The sequence below is a fragment of the Leuresthes tenuis genome, unplaced genomic scaffold (assembly GCF_036924035.1).
Source record: "Leuresthes tenuis unplaced genomic scaffold, fLeuTen1.0.hap1 SCAF_10, whole genome shotgun sequence".
NCBI classification, from domain to species: Eukaryota; Metazoa; Chordata; class Actinopteri; order Atheriniformes; family Atherinopsidae; genus Leuresthes; species Leuresthes tenuis.
The window spans coordinates 32,391,245-32,407,841 of NW_027325364.1; the positions used below are offsets into that span (position 1 = coordinate 32,391,245).

The window sequence follows — 16,597 nt, forward strand, 5'->3', positions numbered from 1 at the left end:
GGCATCTGCGTGGAGGAGAATGAAAATGAAACCTCAAATGCATGTTAAGTTTTTAATCCTTATCCTCCAGGCAAACTGCAGCTGTACCATCTTGAATATTGCAATAAATTATTATATGAAGATGTATGACTATCGATGAAATGACAGCATCTTAACGACAGTTGCCTATGACCAATGGGTTTCAGAATTATAATGAGGTTGATGGTTGTGTTCCTTTTCACCCTTGCAACAACAATCAGGAGGATATTGTGTTGTGTATCTCAAGGACCTTTGAATGTCCCCCTGATTTATGCTGTAAGCGAATCCTTGGCCTTAAATCAATTTGTCCACTTACGGTACTCAATTAGGTCCAGATTTGCTTGCCTGTCAATGTCAAATGCCATATTGAGCTCAGCTGAACTGTGACCTTGCTGTGGCCTATGTGACTATGTGACATAATCCTTTGCTGAGTGCATTTCATTCATTCAACATTGATGAGGGGAGTTGTAATCAGTAAATTGCTGGATTATGGGAGTGGCTGGCTGGGATTCTGCTGCTGATTAGGTGAGAAAATGCTAAACTGATGCAGTTTACAGGATACAATATAGTTTAGCTTGTCTTTCACAAAAACACAGTTTGGCCCGTTTGCTGTCATTTTGATCCAATTAGACTGCCCTTACATTATCTCAGGTCATCTCTGCAAAAGAGGGCGAAACTTTGAGCAAGGTCAGAGCAGAGATAAGCAGAGACAAAAAAGATAAGAATTCAGCTGCACCAGAAATAACGGGAGTCTTTTATCTTACAATGGGGGCAGGGTCACTGGCAGAAAACTCCACTGATAATACACATGATAACGCCAATGTCAAAAGGATAAATCAACACTCAGAATGGTTCTGCCACAGATTGATAGACTTTAAATGTCTACACCTGGGCTTTTACCCAATGTAATAAATTCTGCAGCACTGAGTATTTATTAACTTCTCTGCTTCCAGTGCGCCATCAAATAGAGTTTCAATTATTGGCAGTGGTATATCAAAATAAATGTCTGAGCGTCTTTCGCCACATGACCTTTCTCAGCTTCTAAAGTAGGTGTGTACCAATTTACTATCAAAGTCAAAACTTTAACAGGGAAAATAAGCGCTTATTTGCTTTGCCACAGTACTGGCGGAAGTGTTTGTTCGTGTTGAATTCACCTATTTCATTTGTGTTTCATGTACATTTTTTCTTTATCTATTTTTTTGCTTCTTGAACTCTAACTTTCTTGTGTGAGATGCTATACACTAACTACATAAATCTTACCTTCACCTTGCTTTTCACCTCAGGAAGGGCTTTCCAGTAACTCTACTAAGAAGATAAGTGCCAGCCCCTCACTAAAATAAACCATAAGCATTCAGTTTAATTTGAAACATGCACAATAGACATGATTCTTACGAGAATTTGCAAATATTAAAGGACCTGGTGAAGGTCAGTCAGACTGAAACATTATAAAGACTCTGCAGTGAGTTAAAAGTGTGTGGGAGCTCTTTTCTCCTCCCTATTGTTAAAAGAGCAATATGCAGGAATATGTGATATCAAGCAGAAAAGCTGCAAATACCCTTTACCTCATGCCTCCCCTTTACAGCATCCAATAAAAAAGCAGACAGTTTTCTGTTTCAAAATTATGCTGATTTTTAAAATTGAAAAGACCGAATAGACAATGTTAACAGTGATTTAAAAAAAAAAAAAAAACTTAATTCAACAAAATGTTTTTTATGTTTGCAGATCGAAATGTGTACTGCGAATCAGAGCTGAACATGTTACTCACATGAACAATCAGCTGTTTCTGCCTGCAGAGAATACAGCAAGGATGAAAATCACAATGTGAAACCAAGTCATGAAGAGCTCTCCACTTTATCTATTATATAGCGAAGGTAACTATTTTATTTTCATCCACTAAGTATTATTTCTAGAATGACTGCTACTCTTTGGTTTGACCCCTCTGGTGAGTGAAACAATAGCTATACAACCATATTTATTTTCATGTGGTTGCACACTATGGAAAATTAGTTAGAAACATTATATAACATTCGTGGAATCCCTGTTTAGATCCTCTGGAAGGAAAGAGTGCCTGAAAAAAAAAAGTTATGTTATTAGAGTGAGAAAAAAGTCAAATAATCCATGCGGGAAAAGTATTGTGCGAGATTTGTAGTGAAGGCATAATTACCAGGATTTTCTGCCTAAATGTTCAGTCACAAATCTTTATGTATGCTTCTGACATATCTTGAAAAATTAGGTGAAAGATTTTTGAAAGTTAATTCTCCAAAATGTAACAAGTGGATAATGCACAGGCTTTAGGAAAGGTGTAATATATCTTATATCACCTGCACCACAGCTAGCTGCAAAGCTACATAAAAGCAATAACCTGCAGTAACACTGACATCTGTAAGTGGGGATATCAAGCAGTTGGCAGTGCAACAGATGAAGGATTCAGCTGTGCATCCTTGTGGAACAGGCCTATAAATGGATGAAAGAAAGCTGATCTAACTCTTGCACTGTGTAATAGTGGTCAGTTTCTGGTATTCTCTCTCTCACACTACATTCACACAGTACAGCACAAAGACAAGCATACATAGATAAAAATGTGTGATGTGTACACACATACACAGTCCAGAGTATATGTTGCCAAACTCCTGCTTGTTAGATTTAAACTTAGCCTGTTATGTCTTTGAAACTTTTGTGAAATGAGAGTGACTCTTAAACTTATACAAATAAAATATGTGAACAGGAAGTCAGAAAAATCCAACTGCCCACCATGAAAGGGTTAAGCATAGAAGAAAAAAAAGGGCAGATAAACTAAATATTTTGCCTCATTTTGTGGAGCTGCAGGTCCATGCTCTCTCAGCTGAATTTCTGAGGAAACACCATAAACCAAATCTAATCTATCTCCTTCGTATTGTACAGAAGGCATAAATGTCAAAGAGAGTAAGTCAGTTTTCATGGTGGAAGGAATCAAGTTCAACATTTTCTGTTCACAAACTGTAGTCTGAGTTTTGGACATCTCATTTCTTGAAGTTTTGTGAGACTGTTATGTACTAGAATCTATGTACAAAACATGCAATTGCAGCTCATCATGCACATGTGTGTACAGAAGAAAAGAAGGTATAAAGTTAGGGGGGACTTACCCAAACACTTGCTTATTGTGACATTAATTAGATTGGTGCATATTCTGAGCCAACTTAGATGACAGTTGCTGCTTTTTATTCCTTTGTGTGATCATAACGCCAGTAACATCAGGAAAGATGAGCGTTAACAATCAAACATTTGGGTTTAGGCTGCAAGAGAGCCCCAGTGTCCCAAAAGTTTTAGAGTTAACGTGAACTTTTTTTTTCTCTTTCTTTTCTTCACCATGATTCAAAAAGAAGCCACAAACAAGAGCTACTAGATCGAGGTATCAAACGTATAAAACCTTTCGCCTTGTGCTTTAATTCAAAAGATGCCAACAAAAAAGATCATTTCAGAAATGGCTTATTGATGTCATCTGCTACTTGTAAATAGTGTTAATTTATAAACTCAAAAGCAAGGTTTTAGCCGTTATGCACCCTGCAGATCGGCGATGGATCTGATTCAGTTTCAGAAACTTAAACAGAGCAAAGAATAGACAGATCTCGTTGATGATTAACAAATGAGCTTATTTTAGTATTCCTCACTTCCTTTTTTTTTTGGAATGTACTCTGCAGTTTTGATTTCCCATATTTTATCATTCTTTTCCATATTGCCCTGTGACTTCAGAGAACAACTGCACCCACCTGAATTTTCACCTTTCTCCTCTAGAAATCTGGGAACAACCTGATATCCACACAATCTGACCAAGGAAAAGCAAAACGCCGTACATCCTCACCACAGTCTTACTTTGAGCTTTTAGCGATCTGTTGAATCTGCAAAGACAGCACTCCCTCGCTGCTTATCATGTGCAATGCAGTTTAAATGTGAGTGGCACAGCAGATCAGTTGCACTGAGAGGCCTGTGACTGCAGGAAATGGCCCAACACAAACTAACACTTTGGTCAACATCTAAATTCAAGGTTTTATGTAAATGAAAGTTAGTAATATGTACTACTTCGATTATTCATGCTGTAGCAAAACAGTCTGGGCAGACAGATCTGACTACATCTTAAAAAATTCTCAGCATCGGAGAAAGTTAAGAGCAAATGTACAGATTCATTTATCAACCTCATGAAAGATGACAAGGACTGGAATCATATTTAAAACTACTTTTGCAACAATATGGCTGATCTGGTGACATGAGTGCTTGAAACAAACTAATGTGAATGGTAGGTGAGACTGTGAGGCAATAGCAGCAGAAAAAGACAGCAGCACTCTGAGTTACAGTTGCATTTGACGCAAGGTGAAGGAAACAAGAGAAAAGAAGAAACAGCATGAACTCTGAGACACTAGGGACAGTGAGGGAAAGGTAGAAGAGGGGCAGCAGCCGCTCACATGTAGTTTGACACATCTTCACACACTTATGCACACATACAATATGAGTTCACAACCTCTCAGACACATACACATAACCTTGAAACGGTTGAGAGGCCTACAACATATCTGTCTATGGTCTGTGTAACTGGCTATGTCAGTGTTTCCTGAAGTCTGCTTAAATGGCACCAGAGTAAGTAGAGGCAGCCTAAGATAACCCTGGAGTCATGCCAAGTTATTCTTCTGACATCAAGGAATTTCTGAATATCTATTGATGGAAAAAAGTGAATATCCACATGATCCTTGTGATCCTTCTTGTTAAAACAGTATTAGACACATTTTACTGTGATCTTTAATGATTGGTGTCAGCACTGTTACAGAGTTGTCAGTATCCTTTAATTACTAATTAGATGTTAAGCTAAATGAAAAAGTGATGGCACAGTGTGTAGATCTGCAATCACTTGAAATAACATGTTACCTGGCTATGACAAACAGCACACAACTGACACCCAAGTAAGCCAGCAGAATATACATCCAGATATCAGGTGAGAGGGGGTTGAGGAAGGAGAAGACCCCAGGGTTGGTCCCGTTGGGCTTGCGGTACAGTATACTTATACCCAGCGTCATGAATGGCTTAGAAAAGTCGATAACCTTCTCGCGCACGTATGTGATGGCGAGGGGAGCCACTGCCAGATCAGCTCTCTGTCAACAGCAAACATAAAATGGAAGAGGGATAGGCTTTAAGTTACAGGTACAGGAAGCATTTAGAGGCAATCAAATTAAGAAAACAGGGACTTTACACACTGCAGAGTCTGTCCAAAGGCACTTAGCAAGAAATTTAAAGCCCTCTTTCTCTTTCTACCCATCAAATATACTCCCACTATTAAATTAACCTCTTTCTCTCTGCAGCCGAGCCTAAACAGCCAAAGCTGTTTTTATTTTCTTTTTTGCCTACTTTCTCTCTTCATCAACAGGTCTTATTTTACTTGATGTACTGGGAAGTAAAGAGACTACATATTTAGATCAATAGTGTTGAGAGTTATGATGAAGACATTTATGAAGCTGGTGCATGAAAAAGATCAAACATCCTACTGTGACCACATGCTGCAGTTCCACGCCGTATATTCTGATATTTAACAAACATCAATATGACGTTTTTAAAGGAGTTGCGTATAATAAATCACAATCACTTTTTTGCCTATCTGGAAAGATGCTTTAGAGATGTCGAGGAGTAATTCATATAGCCTCGCTTGGAAAATAATGTGTCCATATGTGGATGTGGGGTTGTTAACAGTAAATTTCAGGCTGCATTGTGACTAAAAATGCCAAACATTCACAGCGAGGTCAGCTGGTTCATTTTTCCTCTTCTGAAGGTTGCCATATATCACTAAGGATGAGTGACTGAGCTCTCTGCTCACATAAGTCTGGCTGATAGGAGGTATCTCTGAATCTGTCTCCACAGCTCTACAGCCTAAATTCATTTGGATGTGTTTATTCAACTTTGAACATTAGACAAATTAAAGATAATTGTGCTAAATTTCTTCAACATGACCCTTTCAATTCGTTTCACTTCAATTCAGCATTTCAATCACAACCGAACAACTTCTCGCCAAGTACACTTCTCCTGAGTCTTCTGAGGCATTGTCTGCTGCAATCACTATCTGTCTAACTCAAGTGCGCCAAAGTAGGGCAAACCAACTCTGAATACACCTCACAGGGGACTGGGCCTCTAACCCATGTAAAAACTAGGCTATCTGTCACAACGGCCAATCACAGCCCTGATCAAGAACAGAAGCAGAAGACAAGTGTGGAGGAGTTAAGGGGGACTTGACTCCTTGCGGGTGCAAACTTCTAATAAGGTCAGATATTGACAATTGGCTGTGCAGCGCCTGCTATTTTTCTGCCCATGCAGTTTACTCTAACTGAGACTTTGTTGGGTGTAATGATCTATGTTGTGAGCAGATTGTGCGCTTGTGTGTGTTTTAATAAGCTCTGTGGGGGAAACGACTCACAACAGAATCCATGCTCTCCTTGCATCACTGTATTCTCAAATTGTGCTGCTTGTTACCACCCTATTTTCTCCCTTTTATGTACCCTTGCTGTAGCCCGTCTCTGTGGGCTACTCCTCTTTGTTCTTAACGTTTTCTTGGTCAAACATTCAGCTGGTAATAGATTTAAGATTTTACCCAAATATTTAAGTTTCAAAGTATAGCATCATCATAACAAAGGGAAAAATAAAGGAGAGAGAGCATTTATGAACCCTGCTCTTGAAATGAAACAAAAATGGCACACTGACATAAATAACTAAATAATCAGCGATTGTTTTCATGAATGTTTTAAAAGAAATCACCCAATTAAAGCATCTGCATGCACTGACGTGGCACCTTCACATGTTTTAGTAGTAGATAAGTGGGTAATCCTTTTACATACAACCCATGAGTTTCAAAGTAATAACCGGGTCATTTCTAAATGGGTACCATGCACCCGCTATGACTTTAGTCCATAACAACATGGTAACAACTTGTGCTTAATATCCCATTATTGAAACAATCGACTACATCGAAATATTTTTGGATCTGTAGCAGTATTGTTTTTTGCATTGTACAACAAAAATGCACTGATCAAGAACACAATCACTGTTAATGTCAGATGGTGAGATAGTGTTTTTAATATCTGTGTATCAGGGCTCTGAGATGGAGAACTGCCTGATGTTATTTACCTCATTTTTCATCTATGCTGATATGGTTATGTGAAATAACTATACTGAAAGTGCACAACTTTTATCTCTGAGACTTTGGCTTGACACTCATGTGTACAACGATGGTGCCTTGAAAAACAATTCAAAACAATGCTTTCTTTTTCAAGGACTTGTTCATTCTAAGATATTACAAGCAGTGGCATGAAAGCATTAGCCACCTTTTTTCTAGATAGTATTAGAATTACACCGTTCACATAGACCTGTTTCACACGGTTTGTTTTTCTTTTGCTATACCCACTTTGCCTACATTATGTCTTTCTAAAGCCATTATGTTATTTGATACTGTTTTAGAAGATATCTGTGGTCACCTGGTTTGTATTGGATGGTAAATGGAGTTTCACAACTGTGACAGAAAGTTTTGCCATGCCATTGTTTCCAGAGGGGTATTTCACATAACCACAAGAACACAGCTAAGAAATCAAGTGGGAAAAGGCATTCAGCATTTTACAACCTCGATACTATCATGAAAAATCTCATCAGTGTATTATTCCATTGACACTTCTGTGATCAGTGTATGTCAAAAAGGATCAATGAATTACACTAACGGTCACAAATTGCTTGGTTTTTTTACTAACAATGACATATGATCATCTAAGTAGCACTACAACAAACTGTTCAATATAACTGATGAAAAAATAAACATATGTAGTCTGCTTTTCATTTGTTATGAGAAACTAAACTTAAAAAGGAGATAACAGTTTTTGAGAAAAGGAAAAACATTTCATGCAGCATGTATGTCTTTTTTATCAGTCACTGTATTCTTATCATTTTCACTTGAATGTGATTTTTGTGTGTGTGAATACTTAGTGATTCCCCTAAATTCATGCACATGATAAATGGTAATTATTGAGACTTTATTATAAAGGTTTTGTCTGAACCAGCAGAGTAGAAAGGGTGGAAATAACACATACAAGTCAGATATATACAGCAGTATTAGAAATTCTGGATATATCTAATGAGTTGGGTAATCAAGTTTTTTTTCTCGTCCTTTCTCTTTTTTGTGTAAATTTTGTTCAAGTTTTCCACATATTAGATATTTGTTACATTTGGACAATTCCCCAAAAAACGTTTATGTATGCTATAAATATTATCATAATCACTTATTAATGTTGTGTTGACTCACATGGTCCATCAGCTCTTTCACCATGCCATTCCACTGGCCTGTATTCTCATCTTGGGCACCGTATCTTCCATCCTCCACCAGGTGTACTTCATAAGTGAAGCCCAGGATGTTGGCCAGCTCTCTGAGTAGATCAATACAGTAGCCTTCAAAGCGGTCATTCCCATACAGTGGCTTGTCAGACTTCTTGAACATCACATATGGCTCCTCCTGTTGGGCAAAATAGTGGAGGGATGAGCCTCTGCAGCACTTGGCATATTTTATCTACTGATAAAGCCTATCTGAAAGGGTACCTGATATTTGAGATACGTTTTTCATCCATACAATCCTAAAAACAGGTGTTTTTGTGTGTGCTTTCCAGCAGTACCAGTCCTGTGATGTGAGGTAGGATGGGTGCAAAGTGAAGCATGACCATAATAAGAAATAATCCCCCATATCAATGACTCTTTGCTCCTCTTAGGCCCAGCAGGCTGGCTTTGGTCCCAAACCAAGCTTTCAGGACATCACACGCTTTGTCAATAAGATAAGAGATGCTGATAGATGGACACAAAAAGAGAGTGCAAGAGCTGGCACATCCTGTTTGTTCAGACAAACAGCTGGGGAGATTACTAATGTCTGTCTGTTTCTTCTCTGCCTCACATCGACTGCACTGCTACTCCACTATGTCCTCTTTCTCTGTACCCTCCCTGCTCTGCCCCCATACCTTGGTTTATACCTCTGTTCCATGCATCATCTGTCTTTGTTAGCCCTAGACCTCACAGCACGTCCCTGATGTCTAAGACCCTCTTGTCTCCCTCAGTGACATAAATCTGTTGTTTATCAAATAGCTGACACAAAAAAACAAGCAAACAACAAAACTTTAAAGATTGGTAACAGCTCTAACAGATTCCAAGACTTCAAGATTCCAAAAGACTTCAAAACTTTATTTGCCATTTGCTCAAGTACAGATGTACAGGGACATTGGAATACTTGTGCAGCCCACTCAGTCATTAAAAGAAAAAGCTCAAATAAAAGGCTATAAATGATGAACAATGATAAAGTGCATGAATATTCTAGGCAACTTGTGTGTCTGAGAATCGCTTTAAAGATGGCACAAAAAAGGAGGCAGGTATGTGTGTGTGGTTTCAGTGTATCAGAGTCTGAGGTGGGACTCTGATACACTGATATTTCACATGATATTTAAAACCAGTTTGAATGTCCTTTGCCAGCAGTATGATTGCTGCTGCGTGGAAGCTGTTCTGAAGGCATCTCGCCTTTGCTTTTATGCTCTCCAGTCGGTGGTGTCTCAGTTCACGACCAGAGATTCTCAATCTAAACAGAGATTGGCCAGGGTGATGTGGATCTTGGAGAATAGTTCTGATTATATTTCTACAAGGGTTGATGTATAAGATGTCCATGGAGGGGAGCCAGTGATCCTCTCAGCTAATTCTATGATCATCTGAAAGGCTGTCCTCTCCTTAGTTGTGGTGTTGCCATACCACACAGTAATGCCTCTTATGAGAACACTCTCCACTAGCCTTTTGTAGGTCTGGGTAAGTGGCTTATAGCTCAGACCAGCTTTTTGCAGTAGCTGTGGTGTTTTCTGACCAGCTGAGACTGTTAGTGATATGCAGGCCAATGAATTTGAAGCTGTCAACACACTCTATGACAGTACTTTTAATTAACAAGGGCTGCAGAGGGGGTCAAGAATTTGCACATCTGTTTGCCTCCCCATATACGTGTTTTATCCACTAGCTGTCTGCAGTGCATCTCATCATTTCCTATGATGAGCCCCAAGATGGTTGTGTCATCCACAAATTTCTATATCTGGCAGTGCTTTTGTGACGATAAGCAGTCACAGGTGTGAAACGTGAACAGAAATTTCAGTTTAGCTACCAGCATGGAGGGCTGGACAGTATTAAAAGCTGAGCTGTAATCCAAAATAAGCATGCCGGTATATGTGTTAGGATTTGTCTAGGTGTTACAGGGCTGAGAGCAAGTACAATAGTACAATAATGGAGCGTTTGAAACGCAGTGGGACAAAAGTCTGTGCCAGCGAGGTGTAAAACATGTCGGTGAACACGTCAGCCAGCTCCACTGCACAAGCTTTTGGGACCCTTGGTGACACTCTGTCTACTCCTGTTGCTTTGTGAGGATTGACCTGCTGCAGAGATCTTGGTAGTGCTGGCATGATGTTCTGCTGATGGGTGTCAAACCGGGCATAAAAGGCATAAGTTTGTCTGTTAGGGTGGTATGTAACTGTGCGTCTGTTTCCCTTGTAGTTTAAAACAGCCTGGATGCCCTTCCACATCCTGCTGGAGTCATTTCTTATGTAACAGTTCTCCAGTTTTCCTTCGTATGACAATTTTGCTGGTCTGATCGATTTTAGGAGAGTATATCGGCTAGCCTATACTAATGTTCATTCCTTGACAGAAGAGCCACGTTCCGTTCCCTGATTGTAGTTTGGACGTCCCAGTTGAACCATAGTTTCCGAATCGCAAAGACCCAATAAATCCTGGAGGGCACACAAATGGACGTACACCAGCTAATGTAGCAGCTCACAGTATCTGTATATTCATACATGTTGTCTGTGACTTCCCTGAACACATCCATAATAGTTATTTCCAGACAATCTATCATGATCTCTGACAGTCAGACTGAACTGAGAATGCACCTTCTCAGAAAGAGAAGGCAGCGCAGTAGAGTGCAGTGGTCTGTTCAGCCATTAAATTCATTGCAGCATGCTGATGGAGTTTCGCCATTTCCGTTTTTGTCAACACAGTCCCCATGATTTCCAGTGATACTGCTCCTTTCGTTGCGTTTGGGTACACTTTCGCAAGGACTCTGAAAATGTGCCTAAATACCTGCAAAATTAACATGTGACAGACAGAAGGCTCCATTTGTATACGTTTGCATATTCAATATAGAGTATATGGGCCATTAGACATCAAAAGCACACCTCCGTGCAATCGCTACCTTAATGCGGAGGAGGAGTTTGTCGACCGCCTTGGCTCCTGGGGTTCGGTCAGGCTTAGCCTGAAAAAGTATCATGGAGCCACCTCCATGTGGCCAAGGTGGGGATCTGGGTGTGCCAATCCCGGTGATGCAAACTGGCGCTAAGGATGTGGAATGTCACCTCGCAGGCAGGAAAAGAGCCTGAGTTGGTGTGGGAGGTGGAGTATTACCAATTAGATGGTAGTAGTTGTAGTTGGGCTCACCTGCACACACAGCGTTGGCTCTTCAACCAAACTCCTGGAGAATGGCTGGACTCTCTCATACTCTGGAGCGGCCCATAGAAGGAGGCGTCAGGTGAGTGTGGGTATACTCAAAAACCCCAAGCTGAATGCCTTTGCGATGGAGTTTTTCCCCAGTGAGTGAGAGGGTCACCTCACTGCGGCTGAAAGTTGCAAGAGGGAAGGTTCTGACTGTAGTTTGTGTGTTTCCACCAAACAGCAGTTCAGATTACCTGACCTTCTTGAAGTCTCTGGGTGGCGTCCTGGAGAGGGTATCACCTGGGGATTCCATTGTACCTCTTCCATTGTTATTGAGAGGTGTGATTGGGAGGAACGGCCCACCTCATCTGAACGCAAGTGGTGTCTGTTTTTGGACTTCTGTGCTAGGATTGTCCATCACAAACACCATGTTTGAGCATAAGGTGGCTCATAAGTGTACTTGGTACCAGGCCACCTTAGGCCAAAGGTTGATGATCGACTTTGTAGTTGTGTCATCAGACCTGCGGCCGTATAACTTAGACACTTGGGTGAAGAGAGGGGCAGAGCTGTCAACTGATCCCCACCTGGTGGCGAGTCTGAAATTGTCGCTGCCTGTCAAAGCGGTAACCGGAGGACATGCTGGTGGACGCCAGCAATGAGGGAAGCAGTCAAGCTGAAAAAGGAGGCCTTTTGGGCTTGGTGGTCCCGGGGTCACCTGAAAGAGCTGACAGGTACCTAGCAGCTAAAAGGTTTGCAGCATTGGTGGTTGCTGAAGCTAAAACTCGGGTATGGGAGGAATTCGGGGAGACTATGAAGAAAGACTTTTGGTTGGCTGTCTTGGCCTCTTCAATGTCGCATGGAAGTCTGGGTCAACGCCTATGGAGTGGCAGACCGGGGTGGTGGTTCCCATTTTTGAGAAAGGGCACCGGAGAGAGTGCGTTCCAACTACCGGGGAATCACACTACTCAGCCTCCCAAGGAAAGTTTACTCTAGGGTGTTGGAGAGGATGCTCCGGCTGTTTGTCAAACCTCAGGAGGAGCTGTGTGGCTTTCACCCAGGTTGTGGAACAGTCGACCCTCAGTAACTCTGCCAGGGTTACTGAGGACATGGATGTGTAGATAAGAAGCTTTTCAAATGCAAAACATTATATTTGAAAAATAAATAACATACGCTTAGACCATTCTACTTTACAACCCAGTGTGTGTCCTCCAAATAGATAAATAGAGAAAATAAACTTTACTTTTATCATCAGTTTATTTTGTCCAATATTTAACCATAAGACAATGGGTGGAAGTGTTTGAGGTGCATACATATTTTCATCTGTAATCTATAACACAGCTTTCTGCAGGTATAGCTGCCTTCAAAAGCATAAAAATAGGAATCAGATAGACAAAGCAGTCACACCCTCACTGGAATTACTCCACAAATGTGAAGTATACTATTGCTGACCCAGCTCAATACATCTGCTGGAATTTCTACTGTATACCTGAGCAGCTGCAAGACGGCAAGGATACTGATGTAATCTTGATGAAAGATCAGAAAGAATCGACCATGTAATGATCTACACCAGTGCTCCAGGAATATCAAGACATACAATAGTATGTTTGTTCAAGTGAAGTAATTGAGGTTGTAATGAACATAAAAATCCCTAACCACCCCTATGATGCCATTCAAATCAGGGTTAGAGATGCCAGGTCAATTTCTGTTGATGACAAAAACACTTACTTTCGCTCTGTACATACTTTCATAATCACTTTCTTTTTCAATGCAATGCACACTAACAATCCAAGGTGGGAGCAATGTTTTTCCGTTTCTGGTTACCATGGAAACTAAAACACTGCTCTCAGTGTTTTTATATCTGCACAGGTAGTTTTTCATGGTCTTGACACATATGCACTGCATGACCCCTACTCTTTGTCACAAAGACTGACACAACATGAACACTGCATGATATCAGTCGTTTTTTTCAGTAATGAAACAAGGTTTATTTTTTGTAGGTATATAGGCAACCATTAGCTCAATGAAAATGAATAGGAGTAAAATCACCGCCTTAATGTGGTGGACGGGTTTGAGTATCCCCATGATCCTGAGAGCTGTGCTGTCTGGGGTATTAGCCCTTGGTAGGGTCTCCAATGGCAAACTGGTTTCAGGAGAGGGGTCAGACTAAGAACAATCAAAATACCTCGATGGAGCGGCACCAGAACTCTAGGAACTTGGAGTCGAGCCGATGCCTCCAGTTGAGTCCCTTTGGAGGTTTTCTGTGCATGTCCTACTGGGAGGAGGCCCTGGGGCAGACTCGACCTAACCTCGGATAAGTGGATGAAAATGGATGGATGGATGTATAGACAGCTGGGATAGGCTCCACTCCCCGTGATGCTAAATTTGATTAAGTGGGTACAGAAAATGGATGGATGGATAGATGGATATAGCCAAATAGCATACAATTTTTTCCAAGATTCCGTTTAAGTGAATGTTTAGCATGTTTAGAATAGAAAAACCCTGTAGTAGCACTACCTTTGATGTTGCATAGCTTTTGAGTTTTCCACTTAACCTTACAACTGGTTGGTGAGTCCTATGGTGCACATCATGAAATTAATGTTATCCATTATTTTGCCTAAAATATAACAGGGATGCATCAAATGGAGGAAAAGGGATAAGAAAAAGCTAATATTTTATGCTGCTATAGTGTATGGATCTTTTATAGAATTCAGTTCCAAATTTTGATGTCATCAAATTTGCTGGGTGCTGCACCCAATATATAAGCATATAGATATATACATGCTTATAACAGGCAGAAGGACATGCTTTAAAGGATAGATTAGTTTAATTATTCTCTGTGTGTCAAATACCATTATTTCTCCTGTAAATTGGTCTCTCTTTCTAAATTTGATAAGTTTCTCGTGGTGTCTACATGCTGCCATGTTAACAAGTGTAATAACCGCTGTGTGTCACACACAAAAAAGCTATTGTGAGTCCATTAACAACTTGTCACCTCAACTGGGAAAAACTGTAATTATCATGAACTGTCACTTGGTAGATTAACAAAGGGCATCTACCTAGAACAACTAGAAGTACCTGTGATTCTTTCTGAAGAAGAATAGTAAGCAAGACAAATATGTGCTTACCACCAGGAATTTCCCTGATACAGTTTTGTTCATGCACACCATAGTTCTTCACACATAGCGGTGCAACCACTGCACTGCACTATACGTGAGTGTAACCACAGTATTTATATGTTAACAACAATGACAATTATTGACTCATATATTGTCAAAAATAATGGTAACAACCAGTTGAATCCCCTACCCTGAGATATCAGCTGAAGCTAAACACAGTTTACTTATTATAGTTTTGTTTTCGTGATCCATATCATTACAACAATGGGTATATGTATTGTTCAGATAAAGCAGGAGCTGCCTGTGAAGGAGCAATATGGTAAGATATTAATGAAAACCATTGACACGTTGTTATACTAATCTTTACTTCTATTTGAGAATATGTTTTCTAATGGTAATGAGTTTATCAGTTAACCTAGTTACCATGTTTAAGCTGAGTATGACTTGATATATTTACACCTCAGCCTGGGGAAAGGTAAGTTAGATGTTCCTGAACGTTGCATTGATCTTCCATCTTCTTAATGACTGAATGGCTGCATGCACTCCACAAATGCTCATTTATCAGTTGCTATGGTCCAGCTGTGTCCTCTGTGTCTCTGGTGTAACCCAGTAACTTGTTGTGTTCTTTCCTTTTTTTTTTCTTTTTTTGAGTTTCATGTTGTGTGTTACAGTCATATTGACAACTTGGCTTACTTTTTATGTTGGTTTTCCTTCTGTTCCTTGGTGAGATTTGCCACCTATTTTTTTTCCTTTAGTAAGTGCCTGTTACTATGTTCATCTTTTGATTTTGCCTTCTCACTCTATTCACACATGGTTTCCATTTATCATTTACCAATGGATCCATTACTGATTCTGTTTGTTTTATTTAATTCCATGTCAAATTCTCATCATTTGCTGTGTTTGGTGGTTTTCCTTTATGCCAAGCCTTGTTATGCTGCCTTGTTTTTCACTGCATTCAGTATTTATCTTTTTTGGACACGCAGCCTCAGCAGTGCTTTTGGTTAATTTAATAAAGCTTATATTTGTTCAACTGGTCTCCTTGAAGGAGTTTGCATTTGGGTCATCTAGTACAACATAACATGAACATTGAAGAATGTAATAGGGAAATATTGAATGTAATCTGATTTAGGTTTATTTGAAAATGAGTTTAACTGAAAAGAACTCTGAGATTATCATTTAAAATTTTCAAAATCTGGCCTCCCTAACATTTTAACACAATAATGTATGTGGTACCAGTTTTCTAAACTACATGCAGCTTGCATAACAGTACAGTTACGCATCTTTCCATGATTTTTAAAGATCCCATCTTTGTTTGGCATACACCTCTTTCAGGCACATACTTAGAGGGATTCCCACACTGTGAGAAACTAAATTTTCTGGTAATCCTCACAATGCTTTTGATTGTCCAAACCCAAACCTAGGTTTTGTTTTCTATCAGCTCTGACAAGCATTGTGTACACCATAAATCTAAATCAGCACAAGAAAGAACTGACGTAATCTGATTTTTTTTTTCCATTTGCTTTTTTGGGTATGCTGGTTAAAATATGTACAATACAACCTTCTTGACACCAAGACTGCAGTACATGGTTTAACTGGGATCACCACAACATCTACAGTGGGTCTCCTCTCACTGTGTTGGGTCATACCAAACAGTCAAGGAAACCTTAGAGCAGCAGGAAGTTAAGGTCTACAATGACAATGTCAACATGTCTAGGGACATTCTATCACTCATGCCAAGGCTGACTGCAGTCGATGGTGCATCTTTAATTGAAGAGTGAGGGAAAATCTCAGTATCTCTGTTAAACCAAACTAATTGCCTACATTCTTTTCTGCAGACTCTGTTCAACACAAAATCAAGCCTATTTTCAATAGCCAGTTAAAAATAATTGATTTTGTTTCAGGAAAAATGGAAAGAAAAAGTCAGCCTTGTTTGAGTAATTTTTAAACATTTATTTGACTACTGACTCCTTTTTAGGTGG

At 39.9% G+C, this 16,597-nt stretch overlaps 1 protein-coding gene across 3 annotated transcripts in view; it reads right to left on the reverse strand.

The window, feature by feature from the left end:
* The window catches only part of grik2 (glutamate receptor, ionotropic, kainate 2), a 351,124-nt gene that overhangs the window by 106,263 nt on the left and 228,264 nt on the right, over nucleotides 1-16,597 (reverse strand). For all 3 annotated transcript variants that reach the window (XM_072394949.1, XM_072394950.1, XM_072394951.1), the window contains exons 11-12: nucleotides 8,315-8,521; nucleotides 4,912-5,135 (exon numbers count right to left, since the gene is read on the reverse strand). In XM_072394949.1, coding sequence (XP_072251050.1) covers nucleotides 4,912-5,135; nucleotides 8,315-8,521 — 431 coding nt within the window. The remainder of the gene's footprint in view (nucleotides 1-4,911; nucleotides 5,136-8,314; nucleotides 8,522-16,597) is intronic.